General features: G+C 47.7%; 1 protein-coding gene across 1 annotated transcript; it reads left to right on the forward strand.

Annotated features, from left to right (window-relative positions):
- Positions 1–15298: 15298 nt before the first annotated feature.
- Positions 15299–17442, forward strand: COMMD5 (COMM domain containing 5). Its single transcript, XM_019435223.2, has 2 exons — positions 15299–15418; positions 16658–17442. The coding sequence occupies exon 2, from the start codon at positions 16711–16713 to the stop codon at positions 17383–17385; it is 675 nt and encodes a 224-aa protein (XP_019290768.1). The 5' UTR covers positions 15299–15418; positions 16658–16710; the 3' UTR covers positions 17386–17442.
- Positions 17443–23327: the final 5885 nt, after the last annotated feature.

Raw genomic sequence — 23327 nt, forward strand, 5'->3', positions numbered from 1 at the left:
GCAGATTGAGTTCTGCAGCTGCAGTTGCCTGCGATCTCAAGATAAATGAATCCAGCCTAAGAACCATTATAAAAAGAGGAAAAGGGACACCTGGCTGGCTCAGTCAGTAGAGCAGGCGACTCTTGGTCTCAGGGTTGTGAGTTCAAGCCCCACATTGGACATGGAGTTTACGTTAAAAAAAAAGAAAGAAAAAGGAGAGAGGGAGGGGTGCCTGGGTGGCTTGGTGGGTAAAGTGTCGGACTCTTGATTTCAGCTCAGGTCGCGATCTCATGGTTTGTGGGTTCAAGCCCCATGTCGGGCTCTGTGTCGGGCTCTGGGGAGCCTACCTGGGATTCTCCTTCTGTCTCTCTCTGGCCCTCCCTCCTTCCCTCTCTTTCTCTTAAAATAAATAAACTTAAAAAAACTAAAAATAGAGTGAAGAAAATTCATGGAGCTGTTGCTGCAACTCTGCCAGGAGGACTGAAAACCTCACAATTATTGTAAAATACCTTTTTATCTCATACTGAAAATGCAGCTTTTGTGTGGGTGCAGAATGGCTATAAGGCATACCCGTAGACCCCGATATGATTTGAGAAAAAAGCCACGTCGCTCTGGGACAACTTAATATAAAAGGAAGTTGAAAGATCTAAAGCTGGAGAATTCAATGCCAGCAAAGGATGATTTGACAATTGTTGAAAGAGGTTTGGCTTCAAAAATGTCAAGAGACGCAGCTTCAGCTGCCAACAGGCAGCAGGTGAGTGCCTAGATGCCATTAAGAAAATCATTGAGAAAGGACGGAGCGCCCGGGTGGCTCAGTTGGTTGAGCGTCCCACTTTGGCTCAGGTCATGATCTCACAGTCTGTGAGTTTGAGCCCTGCATCGGGCTCTGTGCTGACAGCTCAGAACCTGCAGCCTGCTTCAGATTCTGTGTCTCCCTCTCTGCCCCTCATGCACTCTGTCCTCTTGCTCTCAAAAATGAATACACATTAAAAATAAAAAAATCATTGAGAAAAGACATCTGCCTGAACAGGTTTTTCATGCAGATGAAAGTACCTTATCATGGGGTAAAAATGCCACAAAGAACATTTATTAGTAAGGAAGAGAAGTGAGCGCAAGGCCTTAAGGCAGAAAGGGAGAGGCTAACTCTACCGTTTTGTGCAAATTCAGTCTCATTTATGATTGGGGCTGTCCTTATCTATAAAGCTGCTGACTCCTGAGCTTTGAGGGGAAACAATAATCACCAGCTGCCAGTCTTTTGGTTGTACAAGAAGGCCTGGATGAGAACCCATTCCCTGGATTGGCTCCATCAGTGTTTTGTCCATGAAGTCAGGGAGTACCTTGCCAGTAAGGGAAGTACGTTGCCTTTTAAAGTTCTTTTCATATTGGACCATGCACCTGTCCACCCAGATCTCCACGAGTTCAGTCCTGAAGGCACTGGAGTGGTCTACTCGCCCTCAAACAGTGTCTCTAACTCTGTCTAGGTCAGGGGGCCATGAGGACCTTTAAGGCTCATTATTCATGGCACTCTATGGAAAGGTATGTCAATGCTGTGGAAGAGAACCCCAGTATGAACTCACAACATGAAAACCTGGAAGGACTACACCATTGAAGCTGCCATTATTGTTATAGAAAGGGTTGTGAAAGCCATCAAACCTGAAACAACAAATTTTTGTGGAGAAAACTGTGTCCAGGGGCTATGCGTGACTTCACAGGATTTACAACAGAGCCAATCAAGGAAATTACGAGATTGTGGATATAGCAAAAAAGGTGAGGGGTGAAGGGCTTCAAAATGTGGGTCTTGCAGAGATTCAAGAGCTAACAGACACCAGACCAAAGGGACTAACAGAGGACAACTTGATGAAGGTGAGTGTTTCCAACCCAGTGCCAGACGATGAGGAAGAAGATGTACAAGAAGCAGCACAGAGAGCAAGTGGACATTAGGCGATCTGGCAGAGAGATAGTGATTGCTCAAGACTGCTTTTGACTTCTTTTACAGCACTGACCCTTCTGTGATATGGGCACCGAATTTAAACAGTGGAGGAAGGATGAGCACCTATACAATACATTTTAATAATTTAAATTTTATTAACTTTGAGATGGGGGGGCGCAAAGTGGGGATAGGGGCAGAGAGACAGGGAGGGACAGAGAGAGAATCCCAAGCGGGCTCCACATTGTCAGCGCAGAGCCTGACTCAGGGCTCAAACTTCCCAATCGTACAATCGTGACCTGAGCCAAAGACGGATGCTTAACCAATTAAGCCACCCAGGCACCCCTGAAACATTTCTAGAGAAATGAAAAAGCCAAAAAGTCAAGATAGAAATGATGATGTGTTTCTGCAGGGTTACACTGAGTGTGCCTCCCTCCCCTCCACTTCCCCTCCTTCTCGGACCGCTCAGTGTGAAGTCAAGGAAGATGGAGAACTGTTTGAGGGTCCGCCTCCACTCAATGAATAGTAAATAACCATCAAGCAGTCCGATTAACAAACTTGCCTCTTGTGTGTGTGTCCTTGTGTGGAAATCTAGTAACCGTATGGCAAGAACTTCATGAGATATTTTGTGTCATCACCATCAACTAGGCATAACTGGCCATAACAAAGGCATAACGTGAGTGATGTTCAATACAAAACTCATGCGTTAGTTTTCTTACTATTTTATAACATTGCTTTCAAAGAATTACATTACTGTACAATATGTCTCTCTCTCTCCTAATTGGAGAAAATGTGTATCAGCCTATCACAGGTAAGCGTGCTTTTTTTTAAGTAGCAGTTTCTAATGCTATATTATGAACATGACTGTAATACTCTATGCCATACAAATTTTATAGCAATTCATTTATTAGTACATAGGGTAGGCTACTGTGTAGCAATAATATTAATTACACTAAGCTACCATAAAGCAATCCCATTACTGCCCGTATCAATGCATGGATTGTTATACCTGTCAATAAATATGAATTTCTTTTTCACATTATCTTTTCTTTTTTAATGTCTAGTGTTAGTAACACCTATAATATTTACAGTGTTTTATATCCTATAAGACAGTATTGACATAGGTACTGACAGACGATTCATCTTGTTAGTGGACAATGTAAACAGAATATCAATACAGTACTGTAAATTTATTCTCTCCTCCTTATTATTTTCTCTTTTTTTGCTTTTTTCTTTTTAAGATTAACACACAGTATTATATTATTTTTGGGTGTACAACATAATGATCTGACAATTCCATACATTACCCAGTACTCATGGTGATAAGTGTACTCTCGATGCCCTTTGTCTACTTCACCCGTCCTCGCCACAACTCCCCTCTGCCAACCACCAGTTTGTTCTCTGTTTTTGAGTCTGTTTTTTGTCTTATTTTCCTTTGTTTGCTCTTTTTTTTCTGTTTCTTAAATTCCACATAGAAGTGAAAATATAGGGTCTTTGTCTTTCTATAATTGATGTTTCACTTAGCATTATACCCTCTAGGTCCATCCATGTTATTGCAAATGGCAAGATCTCATCCTCTGCTATGGCTGATATTCCACTGTGTAAATACACCACATCTTCTTTATCCACTCATCTATTGGTGGGCACTTGAGTTCCTTCCATATCTTCGCACTGTAAATAATTCTGTGATAAGCATGGAGTGAATATATCTTTTCAAACTAGTGTTTTTATTTTCTTTAGGTAAATACTCAGTAGCGAAATGACTGGATCATATGGCAATTCTATTTTTAATTTTTTGAGGAGCTTCCATACTGCTTTCCACAGTGGCTGCACCAATCTACATTCTCACCAACAGCACATGAGGGTTCCTTTTTTTCTGCATCCTCCCCAACACTTGTTATTTCTTGTGTTTTTCTTTTGCTTTAAGTTTATTCATTTTTTTGAGAGAGATAGTGACTGGGGGGAGGGGCAGAGAGAGAAAGACAGAGACAAAGACAGAGACAGAGACAGAATCCCAAGCAGGCTCCACGCTGTCAGTGCAGAAACTGATGCGGTTCTCGATCTCACAGCAGCGAGATCATGACCTGAGCTGAAACCAAGAGTCAGAGGCTTAACCAACTGAGTCACCCAGGTGCCCCACTTGTGTTTTACATTTTAACCATTCTGACAGGTGTAGGGTGGTATCTCATTGCCATTTCGATTTGCATTTCCCTGATGATTAATGATGTCAAGCATCTTTTCATGTCATACGGTCTTCCATGAAAAATTGTTCAGGCCTCTGCCCATTTTTTTAATGGGATCATCTGGGCTTTTTGGTGTGGAACTCTATAAGTTTTTAAGATATAGTTCGAATAGTAATCCCTTTACCAGATATATCATTTGCAAATATCTTCTTCCATTCAGTAGGTTGCCTTTTTGTTTTGCTGATGGTTGCCTTCACTGTGCAAAAGCTTTTTATTCTGATGTAGTCCCAATAGTGTAACCTTATGATTTTCTTAATGACATTTTATTTTCTCTAGCTTATTTCATTGTAAGAGTACAGTTTATAATAATATAACATACAAATATGTGTTCGTTGACTGTTTATGCTATAGGTAAGGCTTACGGTTAACAGCAGACTATTAGTAGGTAAGTTTTTAGGGTGTCAAAAGTTATATTCAGATTTTCGACTGCATGGGGAGCTGGTGCCCCAACCCCTGTGTTGTTCAGGGTCAGCTGTATAAACAGAACTTTTCATTGTGTTTACATTTGGAACATTCCTTCCATCCTTTCATTCATTCATGCAACAAGTGCTTTTTGTGTGCCACCTGTGTGCATTCTTCTAGATGCTGAGGGTAAGAGCAAGCAAAGCAAAGTCCTTGTCCTTGCCTCTGCGGCATTTGCATTTTGGTTTGGGAGAACATTCCAGTTTTCAAAGGCAATCTCTGTCACTACCTGGTCTGCTGTCATATATTTATTCGTTTATTGTCAGTCTCCTCATTAGAATGTCAGTTCCAGGGGGCAGCGTCTTCCTCATCACCAAATCAATATTACAAATGAAGTCAAGTCTGCGGACTCAAGTCTGTGGAGTTGCACCATGAGCCTTTGCGTGAAGCTCTTTCTGGGGACAGCGTGGGCTTTTGTGTCAAAAATATGTCTGTCAAAGGTGTTCATCACGGCAATGCGGATGGTGACAACGAAACTGCTCCATCAATGGAATCCCCCAGCGTCACGGCTCAGGCGATAATTTTGAAGTATCTAGGCCAAATCAGTGCTGGCTATGCGCTTGTGTGGGGTTGTCACATAGCTCATTGCTTGCAGGTCTGCTGAGCTGAAGAAGACTGATCACCATTCTGGGGAGAAAGCTGGAAGAGGACCCCAAATTCTTGAGGTCTGGTGATGCTGCCATTGACATGGCTCCGGCAAGCCCGTGTGTATTGAGAACTTCTGTGACCATCTTCCTCCAGGTTGTTTTGCCATTCTTGACGTGAAGCAGACAGCTGCTTTGGGTGTCATCAAAGCAGTGGACAAGGCTGCTGGCGCTGGCCACGTCACCCAGTCTTCTCAGAAAGCGTAATAGACTAGATAAATATTGTCCCCGATATCGGCTACCCACCCCCCTTTTTAACGTTTTTATTTATTTTGAGGGGCGCCTGGGTGGCTCAGTCGGTTAAGCGTCCAACTTTGGCTCAGGTCACGATCTCACGGTTCGTGAGTTCAAGCCCCGCGTCAGGCTCTGTGCTGACAGCTCAGAGCCTGGAGCCTGTTTCGGATTCTGTGTCTCCCTCTCTTTGACCCTCCCCTGTTCATGCTCTGTCTCTCTCTGTCTCAAAAATAAATAAACGTTAAAAAAAATTTTTTAAATAAAGTTTTTATTCATTTTGAAAGAGAGAGAGAGAGGGGGCGTGCACATGCACGAGCAAGCAGGGGAGGAGCAGAGAGCAGGAGAGAGAGAATCCCAAGCAGACTCCGTGCTGTCGGTGCAGAGACTGATGCAGGGCTTGATCCCACAACCATGAGATCACAACCTGAGCTGATATCAAGAATCGGACACTTAACCAACTGAGCCACCCGGGTTCCCCACTGCAACCCCACTCTTAACCAGTGGTGGAAGAATGGTCTCAGAACTGCCTCAATTGGCCATTTAAATTTAATAGTAATAGACTGGTTCGTAATAACAATGCACCATAATCTTCAGAAGGAAAGGAGAATGTTTTGTGGACCATTTGGTGTTTTCAGTACTTTTTAATGGAAAAAAAACTTGACCAAAACTCTGTCACAAAATTTTGAGACCCATTCAAACAAAGTTTAATGAGAGAAAAAATAGTTTCAGATTAGATTTCCCCCTTTAGGCCCAATCCTAGGAGAAAGGAGGAAAGCCTTTGCGGGGAAACCTAAATGTGAAATGCATCTGGCCAGCCCTCCTTCACCACCAGGCAGAGGCACAGACTGACCAAGTGCACCTGTCTTCAGAGGCCTCATCTTGACAAGCCCAGAAGTGTGGGTAAGAGCAAGCAGGCCCACACATGCTTCAGGGCTCCACATGCCCAGCCCTGGGTGGAAGGAGTAAGCTGTTGTCTTCCACTTGTCAAAAAGGGAGGGGGTATCTCTGGGTCTTGCCCTCAATTCCAGGTTCCTCATAGGGAAAGGGAGAAGCAGGAGGTGTTGTCACAAAGAGGCACTTCCTTGGAGGCCTTGCTCACTCCCCTCCATTTGTCCTGTTGGGTGTACCACAGGTACCTCCACCACAGCGCGGTGGAGGTATGGCTATAGTCAGGAAGGCTTGAAGAGGAAGAACTGGAACCAGGCCTTGAAGTACAGGTAGGACGATGGCAGAAGGGGGCAGAAGTAGCACAAGCAAAGATACGAAGTAAAAAGAAGCCCGAGATGAGTGTGGCTAAAGCTTTAAATACAGTTCAGGTTTTATTCTACATCAACAAATTCATACTAGAAGAAAGTCCCACAGGTGCCCTGAATGTAGGAAGGATTTTAGTTGAAGTTCAAATCTTGCAGGACGTAAAAACATTCATACTGGAGAAAAGCCATATAAATGCAATATATATTTGAGACCTTTGTAGCTCATGCTTTATTCAACATCATCTAATTCATAGTGAAAGGAAACTTTAAGGGTGTAATGGATATGGAAAAGCTTTCAGTCTTAACTCACAACATAATGCCAGAGATCTCACCCTGGAGAGAAGCCATTTAAGTGTGGAGAATGTAGGAAATACTTTAGTCATTTTCAGCATCAGAGAATTCATTCAGTAGAAAAACCTTGTGGCTGTAATGAATATGGAAAAGCCTTCAGTCAGAAATCACAACTTATTTTGTATCAAATAATTCATATTGGGGGCAACTGGGTGGTTCAATGATTGAACTCAGGCCATGATCTCACAGTTGCTGAGTTCAAGCCCCACATTGGGCTGTGTGCTGTCAGCGCAGATCCTGCTTCGGGTCTTCTGCCTCCTTCTATCTGCCTCTCTCTCTTTTTTAAAAATAGACATTATTTTTTTTATTATTAAAAAATTTTAAATAAAATTAAAAAAAATTTTTTTTAATGTTTATTTATTTTTGAGAGAGAGAGACAGACAGACAGAGCATGAGCATGGGAGGGACAGAAAGAGAGGGAGACACAGAATCGGAAGCAGGCTCCAGGCTCTGAGCCGTCAGCACAGAGCGTGACGCGGGGCTCAAACTCCCGAACCGTGAGATCATGACCTGAGCCGAAGTCAGACACTCGACCGACTGAGCCACCCAGGCGCCCCTAAAAAAATTTTTTAATGTTAGTTTTTTTAATGTGTATTTATTTTTGAGAGAGAGAGACCGATGTGAGCAGGGGAGGGGCAGAGAGAGAGGGAGACACAGAATCCAAAGCAGGCTCCAGGCTCTGAGCTGTTAGCACAGGACCCGACACAGGGCTTGAACTCATGGACTGGGAAATCATGACCTGAGCTACAGCTGGACACTTAACCAACTGAGCCACCCAGTGCCCCCAAAATACACCTTTAAAAAAAAATTCATACTGGAGAGAAACCCCATAGATGTAATGAATATGGAAATGTTTTCAATCAGAGATCACTCCTTAGTAGACGTCAGAGAATTCATGCAGGAGAGAGGCCTTACACATGTAAAGAGTGTGGGGAAACCTTCATTCAAAATTCACATTTTATTCTACATTATAAACTTCACCCTGGAGTGAAGCCCTGTGAAGTAATGAATGTGAGAAATCCCTTCAGTTGGGGCTCATGCCCTATTCAACATCAGTTACTTAACACTGAAGAAAAGCCCAATAAATGCAGTATGCGTGGGAAAGCCTTCACTCAAAGCTCACAGCATATTCAGCAACAAAGAATTCAGACAGGGAGAGACCTTATGCATTTAGTGTGTGGGGAAACCTTCAACCAGAGCTCCCAGCTTACACTACACAAGAGGGTTCATTTATCCTGGAACAAAATAGCACAAATGTAGTGAATGTAGAAAAGCTTTCAGTCAGAGTTCACTACTTACTCATGAGAGTTCACACTGGATAAAGACCACACAAATGTAATGAATGTAGAAAACCTTCAATTAGAGTGTGTATCTTATTCTACATAAAAAAATTCACCCTGATGGACAAAGCCCTGTTGATGCATTACATGTGAATACCACTCATGTTCCAAACTTCATTAAATGTCAAATTTATTCTAGAATGGAGCTGTATGGACACAATGGATATGGGAAGACCTGTAGTTGGGGACCACATGTTTTCTTATGGCTACAATTAATACTGGAAAAAAAATTAAATCAATGTCCTCATCATATACTGCGTGCTTAATGGATTATCACTAATTCTGGAAATGTGGATAAGACTTCAGTTTAAGCTCTCAGCCATTTCATGTCAGTCTTTATCTTGCTGTAAAATCCTCAAAGTGTTGGAAAGATGTCGGGAAAAGCTTGTTTTGACACTTAGAGCATTCAAAATAGTGTAAATCTGTTTGTACAAACCTTGTCTTATAGACCAGTAATGGAGATTCAAGTTAAGCAGGTCTAGAACACCCTCTTGGAGACACAACATGGAAATTGATACAACGTGAACTTCCTAACGCATGACCCAAACACTGGTTGATGGTTCCCAATAGAGCACCATATACGTCACAGGAGTAATCGTCAGGCTTTCAGAAGCAGGCCCTAGGTAATATGAAAAACTGTAACCAGGGGTAGGTGGACTCAGCATTCCAGGGAAGCGCAAGAGAAAAGTAGCCCCAAGTGTTGTTAGAAGAGTCCTGTCAGCATCAGGTGGAAATAAGGCCCTAAATGAGGAAGTCCCAGTGAGAAGAATGAGACCAGTCCCATCCAGTGGACAGGGTAAACGGTGACGAGAAAACAGCTTCCTGTGTTAGTCAACATGCTCTAGGAAGCAGGTGCCAAGACGAGATTAAACACACAAGGGTATTCCTAGGAGAAGTATCTGTGTAAGACAAAACACCGTATTAGGACAATGCAAGTTTGTTGCAAACTGAGTATGCAAGGAAGTATGATTTAATGCACCTGTCCGGAAGGATGGTGTTTTCTCCAAGCTTGTGCTTCAGCTGACCTATTAGAAGGCCAGTCCAGCGTTCCATGAGGCCACCTGTCTTTGGATAATATGTTACAGGATACAACCACTGGGTCTCACACTTCCTTCACTATAAATTGGGTCCCCTGTTTGGATACCATGCTGCTATGTGAGATTCCATGCCTGTGGATGAAGCAAAGTGTAAGCCCTGAGTGGTACTGGCAGAGGTTCTGCAGGAAAGACATACATACTCATGCCTGGAATCAGTATTCATCTCTGTGAGAACAAACTGCCGGCCCTTCTAGGATAGAAGGGGCCTGCCTGATGTAGTCAACTTTTTTCCTCACATGCTGGATAGTCAGAAGGGGGCAGCTGTTATATAGACAGGCCCTGTCACAGGGGGAGGGTCATGCTGGGGGCCCACGTGGAGTCCATTTCTTTTACCACAGTTACTTCTTTCAGGTACCCACTATATTGACTCCAAGGTGGCTGATTATGAAGGCTGGCTAACATTCCATGTTCTTTTGACTTCTTGGTTGTTTGGTGCCTCTTCTGCAGTGGATGCTTTCTGATGGGTGTTCACCTATAATACAAAAATCTGCACACTCCATGCCCCCTCCCATGTCCATACACGTGTCTCCACCACAGACCTCCTTGTTCCCAATCTCCCTTTTCTTTCTAGGCCCCCGACCAGACAGCCAGGATACTGGCACTGCCGAGGAATCTGTATATTCTCACCACAAGCCACTTCGGTTTCAACTCAAGGTGGAGGAGCAGGTGCACTGCTTGAAGCTCTACCCATTGAAATATCCTCCCTCCCACTGTCTTCCAAGGTCACCCTTGTGTGTGTCCGTAATGCGGCAGCTGTTGCCCATTCTTGACATGTACCGGTGTACTGATCTGATCTATCTAGAAACCAAGTTCAGACCTTTCCTTCCTCCGTTAGCTGGTCATGCAGAACCCCCCTTATGGCCATAACTGTGAGCTGGGGGGTGGGGTAGAAGACATGGGAGACTGGGCTATCTGCTTACTCAGCTTACTTGTGTCCCCTTGGCCCTACTTGGGCACCATTCTGGATGTACCTACCATTTCCACCTTATAATGGACTGCTGCCGGGCCTCCCTAGCTTTGTGCCTTTGTAGGTCTTCTGGACCTCACCTCATAATGGGAGGTGCATATGGACAGGTGGCTCCTTGATGTTCCAGGATCAGCGCAGTTTTCTCCCCCACCAGGGCCCAGGAATGTGCCAAGACCTGGTTATTAAATGGCATATAATTCTGTTCTGCAGATGGCACAGCCATACATACTCCAAAATCCCAAGATTCTGTCATTCTGTCATTCTCCCCATATTTTCCAAATGCCTGCATCATTGCACCTCTCACGGCATTTCCTCCCCCTGGGTCGTTTGGCCAGGTCACCACAAGTGACATGCTTAGCAATTGAGTCACCATTTTGCTCCAGGCACCAACTACTAACCAGGACAGTGTTCTCCTCACCAGCCAGACAGTGGATGAACCAGTCCCAAATGTCCTCCTGACCACCCACTTATGGTTCATTTGTGTTAGTCTGGATCCTCCAAGAAGCAGACACCAATACGGGATTAAACATGCAAAAGTTTTATTCGGGAAAGGGTTGGCATGAGTCAGGGAAGATGGGGAGAGCTATCAGATCACAATTCAAGTCCAACCCAGGGAGAGAAGTTTGGGTGGAATCATTCCAGACTTGTGCCATCTAAGCAAACTTACTGAGATGAAGTCAGCCATCTTGGTATTCTGTGCGTTCCAGGAATGGGCCTGCCTTAGTGTCCCTGCCATGCTCAGTAGATGGTAGGGATGAGCCCTGGGAGGTGGGGCCTCTGTGCAAACATGTTAATAACTTTCAGAGCTCAACCACTGAACCATTAATTAATGAGGTCTCTGAAATTGCAGTTGTGTTAGGAACATTCTCCTGGAAACCACAGTTGCCAACCAAGATATCTGTTGCCTATGTTGGGGGAAAGGAAAAGCATATGAGTTCAGGAAGTTGCTAATGAAAATATTTGCTAATGAAATTCTTGCTCTCCCCCCTCCCCAACCAGTCCGAAAGATAAAAGTCAGGGGAGTAATTAGGGGCCTGTGCACAGACATGTTTGGGAAGTCATCACATGAGGCTTGCATGAGAATGACATGTCAGAGCAGGGCAGTGTGGGTAGTGATGGGCATGCCAGCCTTGTGCAAACGCAGAGGACAGACAGGGGAAGTAGAGGCAGCTCCACAAGTTAAGGACTCAGTCCTCCTTCAGAGGCTAACTGCCAAGACCAGGTTGTCACCAGCACTTCCGACAAACTGGCTATGAGTCTGAGGTTCCATGACCCCTCCTCAGTCTGATCATTTGCTAGAGTGGCTCACAGAGCTCAGGAGAACACTTCGCTTACCAGATTCCCGGTTTATTATGAAGAATATAGCTCAGGAACAGCTAGATGGAGGAGATGCACGGGGGTGAGGAAGGGGGACAGGGCCCTCTTTGACCTCTCAAGGCATGACACTCTCCCTGCATCTCCACGTGTTCACCAACCCCAAAGCTCACTGAAGCCCCTTTTTTTTGGAGGGGGGATTTTTATGGTGCCTTCATCACATGGGCGTGGTCAATAACTAACTTATTTTCCATTTCTCTCCACTTTGGAGGATAAGGGAGTAGGACTGAACATTCCAAGCTTCCATTCAGACCCACTCAGGAGCACACTGAGAGTCACCTCATTAGAACAAAAGACACTCCTATAACCCAGGAAATTCCAAGGGAGCTAAGGGTCTGTGTCAGACACTCCTATCACTTTGGAAATCACAAGGGGCAATTCTTATAACACCAGCATTCTTCACAGAGCTAGAACAAACAATCCTAAGATTTGTATGGAACCAAAAAAGACCCCCCAAAATAGCCAAAGCAATCTTGGAAAAGAAAACCAAAGCAGGAGGCATCACAATCCCGGACTTCAAGCTATACTACAAAGCTGTCATCATCAAGACAGTATGGTACTGACACAAAAACAGACACTCAGATCAATGGAACAGAATAAAGAGAACCCAGAAATGGACCCACAAATGTATGGCCAACTAATCTTTAACAAAGCAGGAAAGAATAGCCACTGGAATAAAGACAGTCTCTTCAGCAAGTGGTGCTGGGAAAACTGCACAGCGACATGAAGAAGAATGAACCTGGACCACTTCTTTACACCAGACACAAAATGACTTCCAAATGGATGAAAGACCTAAACCTAAGATAGAAGCCATCAAAATCCTAGAGGAGGAAGCAGGCAAAAACCTCTTTGACCTCAGCCGCAATAACTTCTTACTCAACACGTCTCTGGAGGCAAGGGAAACCAAAGCAAAAATGAACTACTGGGACCTCATCAAGATAAAAGCCTTCTGCACAGAGAAGGAAACAATCAGCAAAACTAAAAGGCAACCAATGGAATGGGAGAAGATATTCGCTAACGACCTATCAGATAAAGGGTTAGTATCCAAAATCTATAAAGAACTTATCAAACTCAACACCCAAAAAAACCAATAATCCAGTGAAAACAATAGGCAAAAGACATGAATAGACACTTCTCCAAAGAAGACATCCAGAGGCCATCAACACATGAAAAAATGCTCAACATCCCTCATCATCAGGGAAATACAAATCAAAACCACAATGAGTTACCACCTTATACCTGTCAGAGAGGCTAACATTAACAACTCAGGCAACAACAGATGTTGGCAAGGATGCGGAGAAAGAGGATCTCTTTTGCATTGTTGGTGGGAATGCAAGCTGGTGCAGCCGCTCTGGAAAACAGTCTGGAGGTTCCTCAAAAAATTAAAAATAGAACTACCCTACGGGGGCTGAGTCGATTAAGCATCCGATTTCCGCTCAGGTCATGATTCAACAGTTCGTGGGTTTGAGCCCCATGTTGGGCTCTGTGCTCACAGCTCAGAGCCTGGAGCCTGCTTCGGATTCTGTGTCTCCCTCTCTCTCTCCCTTTCCCCTGCTTGTATTCTCGCTCTCTCAAAAATAAATAAATAAACATTTAAAAAATAAAGAACTACCTTACGACCTAGCAATTGCACTACTAGCTATTTATCCAAGGGACACAGGTGTGCTGTTTTGAAGGGGCACATGCACCCCAATGTTTATAGCAACACTATCAACAATAGCCAAAGTATGGAAAGGGCTCAAATGTCCATCAATGGATGAATGGATAAAGAAGATATGGTGTGTACACACACACACACACACACACACACACACACACAATGGAGTATTACTCAGCAATCAAAAAGAATGAAATCTTGCCATTTGCAACAACGTGGATGGAACTAGAGTGTATTATGCTAAGCGAAATTAATCAGAGAAAGACAAATATATGACTTCACTCACGAGGAATTTAAGATACAAAACAGATGAACACAGGGAAGGGAAGCAAAAATAATATAAAAACAAGTAGGGGACAAAACATAAGAGACTCTTGGGGTGCCTGGGTGGCTCAGTCGGTTAAGTGTCCGACTTCGGCCCAGGTCATGATTTCACGGTTCGTGGGTTCAAGCCCTGCATCAGGCTCTGTGCTGACAGCTCAGAGCCTGGAACCTGCTTTGGATTCTGTGTCTCCCTCTCTCTCTGCCCCTCCCCAGCTCATGCTTGCACTCTGTCTCTGTCAAAAGTAAATAAACTTAAAAAAAATTTTTTTTTAATGGGCTACAGGCCTGAAAAGACATTTCTCCAAAGAAGACTTATACATATGGCTAACAGGCACATGAAAAAGTGTTCAATATCACTAATCACCAGGGAAATGTAAATCAAAACCTCAGACTTGTTAGGGTGGCTATTACAAAACAAAACAAAACGAAACAAAACAAAACAAAAACCTAACAAGTGTTGACAAGGGTGTGGAGAAAAGGGAACTCTTGTGCACTGTTGGTGGGACAGTAAATTGCTACAGCCGTTATGGAAAACAGTATGAAGATTCCTCAAAAAGTTAAAAATCCCACTTCTGGGTATTTATCCAAAAGAATTGAAAGCAGGATCTCTAAGAAATATCAGCACTCCCGGGGCGCCTGGGTGGCTCGGTCAGTTGGGCGTCCGACTTCGGCTCAGGTCATGATCTCACGGTCTGTGAGTTCGAGCCCCCACGGCGGGCTCTGTGCTGACAGCTCAGAGCCTGGAGCCTGTTTCAGATCCTGTGTCTCCCTCCCTCTCTGACCCTCCCCTGTTCACGCGCTGTCTCTCTCTGTCTCAAAAATAAATAAACGTTAAAAAAACTAAAAAAAAAAAAAAAAGAAATATCAGCACTCCCATGTCCACTGGGGCATTGTTCACAATAGACAAGATATAGAAACAAACTATCAACCAAGTGGATAAAGAAAATATGACATATATATCACATTTATATATATGCAAACTATATGTGCTATATATATTTGCGTATACACACACACACACACACACACACACACGCGCGCGCGCGACGGAATTTTATTCAGCTTCAAAAAAGAAGGAAATCTTGCCATTTGTGACAACGAGGATGAACCTAGAGGGCATTATGCTAAGTGAAATAAATCAGACACAGAAAGACAAATTCTGTATCATTTCCCTTACATTTGGAATCTAAAATAGTCAAACTCCTAGAAACAGAGATTGGAACGACGGTGGCCAGGGGTTGGGGAAAGGGAGAAATGGGGGAGGTGATGGTCAAAGGGTACAAACTTGCAGTTTTGCAAGGCAAATAATTTCTAGAGATCTGCTACATAGTGTAGTGTCTGTAATCAACAATACTGTATCGTATACTTAAAATTTGCTAACAGATTAGCGGCTACGACGCCCTCAGCGTCAGCACAGATGCCCGGATCACAGAGGGCCGGGTCCTCCCGAGGTCCTAGAGCTGCCCGGAAGTGTCTCTGGATCGCTTCTGAGGACCTGGCCCTGCTTCCGGCGTGGCAGGGGTCCCGCTCTCCGCCAGGCCGCTGTGTGCCGGATTGCGCGTTCAGGTGCGGGGAAGTCTCGGGGTTTTGGGGTGCGGGGAATGGGATCAATCTTCCCGGGAGGGGACCGCGGACCGCGACGCGGCCCCTTGGCCGCCACATCCGGGAGCTCTAGAGGCAGATGTGGTGCCGTTTGGGGCGGGGCCGGACAGCGCCTGACTCTCGGGCGGCTCTTGGGCGGCCAGGGCCGCCCCGGCGAGCAGGGGGCACGACTCCAATCGGGCCGTCTCCGTCAGCTCCTGCCCCGGGCCGGTGGGCCGAGAGGGTCAGCGTGGGGCAGCACGCCGGCCTCCGGGGAGCAGGGCCTGCGCAGCGCGGCGGCCGGGGCGAGTGGAAGGCAGTTCCTGATAGTGGCCAGGCAGAGGGGGACGACCCCTTGTTTGTCAGTGGATGATCTCTGACAGGCAGGGTGAGGGGAGGCCCGGCCTTCCGAGGAGAATGGGCGCGATGAACCCCGTAGAGGGCTTTCCGTGCCCCCGGGGCTTCCCCAGCGCTCCGCGGTGCCGCATCTCGCCCTGGGCCTGGTGGGAGCCTTGGGGGCAGGATCTGTGCCCGGCTGAGCTCTGTTCAAGCACTTGGAGCTGCTGAGGTGGGCGGTGCTCCCTCGTCCTGTATAAGCAGGTGTGTGGCTCGGTCACCTGCGATGTGTCATGACATTATACCGTCCCTTCAGGTAATGACACAGACCTTTCTCCAGGCACCTCAGCCCCTCCTGCCTGAGCGACTGTCTGGTTTCCCCTGTGCTGTGGAAACAGTGAGAAGTTTCGATAGACGGGCCTGGTTCTAGGCCCTGGCAGTTGTGTTTGAGCCCCGGTTTCCTTATAGACAAGGTGAGGATAGGAACTGGCTCTGGCAGAGCTGTTGTGAGAATTCAAAGTTGAATGATCTTACCGTGGGCAGTGGCAGCAGCCATGGCTGTGTGTCCCTGTGTTCTCTGGACTTTTCTTCTCCTTCATTCTTTTCTCCATTGTGGATTTGGAGATCTTATGTGAGCTCTCTTGTTTTCTGGTTCTCTTCTCCTCCCCACTCCGTCTCCCTTCCCTGCCCACTCCTGGCTCTCCTCTTCGCGGGATTCGAGTGGGCCCCTCTGCCACCTGCTCTCAGGGAACCTCCCGTAACATGGGCTGTCATCAGTGGTTCATGCCGTCGGCCTCTCCAAGGCAGAGACCGTGTCAGTCCTCATTTGCTGGCCCTTCAAAGGACAGAGGAGTTACTGGGCTTCTCTTCCCCCTCCGCCCTTGGCAGTTGCAGCTGGGACCTTTCCTCTGGGCTGCCTGATCACGAGGGAGGAGACCGCGATGTCTGCCGTGGGGACCGCATCTCCATACCTGCATTACCCTGGTGACAGTCACAGCAGCCGGGTGAGTTTCCTGGGGGCCCAGCTCCCCCCAGAAGTGGCAGCAATGCCCCGGCTCCTGGGGGACCTGGACAGGGGCACATTCAGAAAGTTGCTGAAGCTGGTGGTCAGCAGTCTGCAGGGAGAGGACTGTCGGGAGGCTGTGCAGCGCCTCAGGGCTGGCGCAGACCTGCCGGAGGAAAGGCTGGGCGCCCTCCTAGCCGGCGCCAACACACTGCTCCAGCAGGCCCTCCGGCTGCCCCCAGCCAGCCTGAAGCCCGACGCCTTCAAAGACCAGCTCCGGGAGCTCTGCATCCCCCAGGACCTGGTCACGGACTTGTCCAGCGTGGTGTTTGGGAGCCAGCGGCTCCTCCTCAACTCTGTGGCCAGGCGGCGGGGGACCTGGCTGCCCCACGTCGCCAGCTTGTGGTGGAGGGTGGACGTGGCAATCTCCACCAGTGCCCTGGCCCGCTCCCTGCAGCCGAGCGTCCTGATGCAGCTGAAGCTTTCAGATGGGTCAGCATACCGCTTCGAGGTCCCCGCAGCCAAGTTCCAGGAGCTGAGGTACGGCGTGGCCCTAGTCCTGAAGGAGATGGCGGACCTGGAGAAGAGGTGTGAGCTCAAACTGCAGGACTGACCCGTGCTTGCAGTCCCAGTCCAGTCCCTTGGGGGTGGCTGGCCCCGACAGGCATCTAGGAAGCATTTTTCAGGGAGCTGTTTGAATGTAATGACGTCATTCTCTGTTTAATTAAGAAAGACAACTTTTTCTTCCCTTTGTACTGGAAATAAAGCAACTATAAAAAAACAAAACCAAACACGTTCCCCTGGGTGGGCACCAAACTGCCACCCGTCCCCTGGCTGCTGCTCGTGTTGCTGGGTGAGGGCACCTGCTGCTCTGGTGTGGCCACATGTGGTCCGGTTATCATCTGGGGTCCAGGCCAAGGCCTTGGTGCGGACACTGTGGTCACTCGGCCTGGCTCCATGTAGCATTTGAGCTCTCCGCTCATTTGCTTTTATGAACCTTATGTCTTAGGGGGGGACAATTCATTCTCCTGCCTTAAATCTTGGACCTCGTGGAGCCAACATTCTAGTGCTGAGGGGGTGACGTTGTAAAATGCGTAGTAAAAAATGACCAGTATCTTGTCAGAGAAGGGTGAGAGATGCAGAAATAGAGCAGGGTCCCTGTGAAGGGAGGCAGGGTTATGGAAGAGCTGGGCTGTCATCTTAAATTGGGTCATGGTGTGGGCCTTCTTGAGGACATGGTCTAAGAGCAAAGATCCGAAGGAGGTAGGGGAACAGAGCAGTCTGAGGAATGGGGGCTCTGGGGAGGGGCAGCTGGCAGTGCATGACCGTGGAGCTGCGGCTGGGTGAGGGGCTGTGGAGGCCCCCAGGGCCTCAGTTCTGAGCAGAGTGGGTGGGCTCTGACAATTGTTTTAATAACTTTTCTTTCCCAGTTTTTTTGAGAGAGAGCACACACGCACGCAGGGGAGGACACAAGGAGACAGAATCTCAAGCAGGCTCCGTGTGAGGTCATGACCTGAGTGGAAATCAGAAATTGACGCTTAACCGGCTGAGCCACCCTTGACAGTTGTAAAAGAATCTCACGGGGGCGCCTGGGTGGCTCAGTTGGTTAAGCGGCCGACTTCGGCTCAGGTCATGATCTCGCGGTCCGTGAGGTCGAGCCCCGCGTCGGGCTCTGTGCTGACAGCTCAGGGCCTGGAGCCTGTTTCGGATTCTGGGTCTCCCTCTCTCTGACCCTCCTCCGTTCATGCTGTCTCTCTCTGTCTCAAAAATAAATAAACGTTAAAAAAAAATTAAAAAAAAAATCACAGGGGAACACTTTAAATCATACATACACACACACACACACACATACATACATACATAAAATTAAATAAATAATCTCACTGGATGCTGTGTTGAGAGCAGAGCACAAGGGCAGGGTCGGGGAGCCTGGTGGAGAGGCTGTTGCCAGGGCTGAGTTGGCATCTGGAGAGGGAAACGGGGGCCTCTCCTGGGATCCTCTAGGTGGGTGTCTTGGGCAGCTCAGGTTGCCATAGCAAAATATCATAGATTAAATGGCTTGAACAGCATAACTGTATTTCCTCACAGTTCCAGAGGCTGGAAGTCAGAGATCACAGTGTGAGAGGCTTCTGTCCCTAGTCTGCAGACAGCCTTTCCTCAGGAAGCGTGCGTGTATGAGAGAAGAGAGCTCTCTTACTGAGGACACCAGTCCTGATGCATCAGGGCCCCACCCTTATGACTCCATTTACCCTTAACCCCCTCCCTAAAGGCACCATCTCCATCGACAGTCATACTGGGGGTCAAGGCTTCCACACGAACTTTGGCCGGGGGACACGATTCAGTCGTTAGCAGTGAAAGCGTGCAGGGTAGAGGGGAGCGGGATCTTTCCTGGGTGACTCTGTGGGAATGTTCAGGGCCCATGGCCACCTTGCACCTTCCAGCATAACCCCTCCCTGCCAGGTAGGGGAACTTGGGGTCCTGCTCTTTGCGTAGACATTTGCTGTAGGGCCTTGTTCCCCCTGCAGTGTCCCTGCCTTCACGCTCTGCTTTCTCCTGGGCGACCAGGTCACACAAGTCTCATGGAAAAACTTCCTCTGAAAACAGCTAATGATCTTGGGGTGCCCATCAGTCACCCTGATGCATCTGTGTTGGAACCCCTGCCCTTACCCAGCACCCCCTTCCTGCCCCCCTGCTCTGTGTCAGGCTCCATCAAGATTGGCAGTGCTTGCTCACTGCCATTTACAGAACACTCCCGCCATCTCCGTTGAGTCTTTTCCCTGAGACAGGGTCATGGCAAGTTAGGTGTGCACCAAGGGCAGAGAGAGGAGGCGGCTGCACGGGAAGCTGACAACAAGGTGGGGTGGTGCTACACACTCAGAGTTAGGGTTTCAGAGGCCGAGCCCCCCAGGCAAGGCCCAGACCTGGCTAAGCAGGGATGCACCCTGTGTGTCTCATTCAGCATCCGCTGCCATCTTTCGGCCCTGCTTCCCCAAGGATGCGAGCTGGACTGGGCCATCCAAACTGCTACCTGGCCCACCCTAGAAGCATGTGCCAAGTGCCAGGTCTGCCCAACCAGTGGAGGCTTTCTATGCTAGGTGTTTCTTTCATGACCATCAGACATGTTCAGGCAATATGTACTCATGAGACATTTGGAGAAACTCAAAAAAAAAAAAAAAAAAATTTAAAAGTCCCTTTGCCCATAGACAGCCATGGAAACTGTGTTCATCAGACTTCACACTTGTGCTGTGTGTGTTAGCTCTGTTCACTTAACCCCTCCTGAGCATGACAGTCGTGGCTAATGGCTGCAAAACCTGCCATTCCCCTTGGTGGATGTGCTGAATTTTACCTAGACAAACACACACCACAGGCTGGGTGGCTGAAACATCGATTTCCCATAGCTCTGGAGGCTGGGAGGCTGGGATCAGGATGCCGATATGGCTGGGTTAGGGCCTTCTTCAGGGCTGCAGACTTCTCCCTGTGTCCTCACAAGGTTAAAGGGGTGAGGGAGCTCTCTTGGGTCTCTCTGTAAGGGCACTAATCCCATTCATGAGGCTCTGAACCCATCCCAATCACCTCCCATATGCCCCAAACCCTCATAGCATCACATTGGGCATTAGGGTTTCAATATATAGATTCTGGCCAGGGGGGTGGGGGTGGGAGGACACAGACCACAGCAGCTTTTGTATTCTTTTTTTCTTTTAAAACTCACAGTGGGGGTGCCTGGGTGGCTCAGTCAGTTAAGCGTTCGACTTCAGCTCCGGTCATGTCATGATCTTGCAGTCCGTGAGTTCAAGCCCTGCACAGGGCCCTGTGCTGACAGCTCGGAGCCTGGAGCCTGCTTCGGATTCTGTGTCTCCCTCTCTCTCTGCCCCTCCCCTCCTCACGCTCTGTCTCTCTCTCCTACAAAAATAAACATTCAGAAAATTTTAAAAAAAAATCACAGTGACATTAGTGGTAAAACCATTTTATATTGAAACTGTTTAGAAGTGGGAACAGATGAGGCAGAACATTTTAAAGCCCTTGATATTATTGCCAAAGCACAGCCTCCTCAACCTTCACGGGCCAGTCCCTGGTGATGCACAGAGAAATTACAGGTGTAACCAACAGGTGCTGAGCAGTCCAGGTACAACTTTAACTCACAAGTGTGACGTTCCCCCGCTTCACAGGTGGTAACGCTTAGAGGTTAGAGAGTTGCCTGATGTCAAACAGCTGGTGGGGGTGCTGTCCACCTTCCCTCCCCACCTGGATGGGGCTTCCCTGTGGCAGTGTCCCTGGTCTACTGACTGGGCAAGTGACTGGGAGGGGTAAGGAGATTCAGCCGGGGGGGGCTTCAAGAGGCTCTCCCTGCTGGCTCACGTGCCTTGAGTGGCTATTGGCCCCAGGAGGACACACGTTTAGGGCTGAAAGCCATGGAGATTCAGGGGCTTCTGCTGTGCAGGATTCTTGGAATTTGGTAGGTGCAACCAGGAATGGAGCCCTAGGATCTGAGCCAGGCTTTTATCCCCCAGCAGGAAGCTCCACGCTGTAGTGCCACCGAAGGGCCACTTGGCTGGGCCCCCATGATCCTCAATAATACACCTGAGCAGAGAGAAGCACTTCCCAGGCCACCCTACTGTCGGCATCTATGAGAAACACACACAGCCCCTTCCCAAGAGGCCCTCGCAGGGAGGACAGAGCTCTCACTTGGAGCCCCTCAAGCCTCTCAGCAGTTCTTGCAGGTAGAGGACACTTCCACTCACAGATAGGCCGATGGAGGCTCAGAGTTACAGGAGTCAGATAGTGGGCAAGTGCCCAGATCTGCACACCCTTGCTCCGCCTGTGGGTTGCAGAGACCACTCCCTACACCATCCTTGTGCAGCGGACCGACCGGGATTGCTTGGCAGTTTGGTGCATTGGTGTGTCCGCTGTGAGAGTCAGCAGACTCTGGGAGGGCCCTCAGCCCCTTGCAGGCAGAGCACCTGGTCACATGCGATCTGCTCCTGCTGGGCTCCAGACACGTGGGGGTGTAATGTTCTGCCCACTCACCAGCCGTTTACCAGAAGAGACAGTCTGTGCTTTTTGTCTTTCAGTCAGTAACAGTGGGGTCAGAGCATTGTTCTCCATCCATGGTGGGCTGGACAAGGCAGCCCTAACCACGCTGTCCCTCCCACAGCACCTGCAAGGTGGCCTTCCCTCCGTTTCCCACTGCTGCTCCGCAGAGCTGCTGCAGCAGGGGACGGCTGCAAGGGAATATTTCAGCTTTGCAGGTCACAAGGGTTGTCGGCTCTGCCAATGTTGCTTGCAAGCAGCCAGACGCTACGTAAATGAACGGGCACAATTACTTTCTTACTGGCACTGAACTTTTAATTTCATAGGTCACAAAATCATCTTGTTTTCAAGCATTAAAAACCATTGTCAGTCTCTGGGGACATGCAAAACCAGGTGGCAGGTGGCTCTGCCATACCGCCCTCAACCCAGCCAGGCTGGGGTGGGTGGATCCTGTGTGCCCAAAGGACTCCCCTAGGCTACAGAGCAACTGTCTACCCTCATCTGTAGTCAGTCCTTACCACTCACAGGCCTTGAGGTCCACCTTTGTCTCCAGCCTGCACAAGGTCTTGTACAGAGAATGGACACTTGTACTTGGAAAAATTTCCCTTTTCCATTTTCTTGATCTTATTTAGATCTCTGTGAAAAGAGTTTTCAAAAATAATCTCTACACTCAACATGCATGGGGCTTGAATCACGACCCCGACATCAAGAGCTGCATGCTCCACTGACTGAGCCAGCCAGGTGTCCCTCTTGGAAACTCTTGATGCTCGTGCATTTCCTCTTCTGACAGTGTCTAACATCCCAACCTCAAAGCTCCCCAAACGCAGCATTCATTCGTGCGACAAAAATTTCCTAGGTTCTGAGTGCACGCCACGCACACTGTGTAAACTCACCTGGGCTCTGCACCCCCCACACCTTTGTGAAGCTTCCAGGAAGCTTGGTGGTTCCAATCCAATGTCATGAATCAAAGCTTAGCCTGATTGAGTAAAAAGTAGTTTCGAGTCAAAATTATGGGCTTACTGCTTCAAAAAAAAAAAAAAAAATCCTATGTATTTTAATATCTACTCTGAAATAGAGTTCGGGGTATTCCTAAAAACGTTCACTGTTACATCTACTGAAGCCCATGTTGGAAAATACCTTTTAAAGTAGAACAGAATGCCCAAAACCTTGCACTATCCCACCGGTGGCCCTCCTCCACCCCCTCTGCCAAAGGGCCACCAGCTCACAGGACACACACAGATGCTCTTCATGGGCTCCAGGCATTTTAGATGCTGAGGCAGCTTGATTTCACAAAGTCTTGCCGGGCAGGCCAGTGTCACATGTCTCACGTGGATGCACCTAAGGACTCCTCACCCTACACTTGTGCAGGGGAGGCTCTAGACTGGAATGTAAACTCTAGAGTGGTTTCTATTGAATTCCTGGTTGTATTGGGACATTTATATGAACAAACCGCACTAAGAGTTGAGAGGAAAAGTAATTCCTCAAAGGTTGGAGGGCATGAAGATTTTACCCAAGTTAACAAGGCAA

Source organism: Panthera pardus, unplaced genomic scaffold (genome assembly GCF_024362965.1).
Source record: "Panthera pardus isolate Hobbes unplaced genomic scaffold, ASM2436296v1 HiC_scaffold_7, whole genome shotgun sequence".
Taxonomy (NCBI): Eukaryota; Metazoa; Chordata; class Mammalia; order Carnivora; family Felidae; genus Panthera; species Panthera pardus.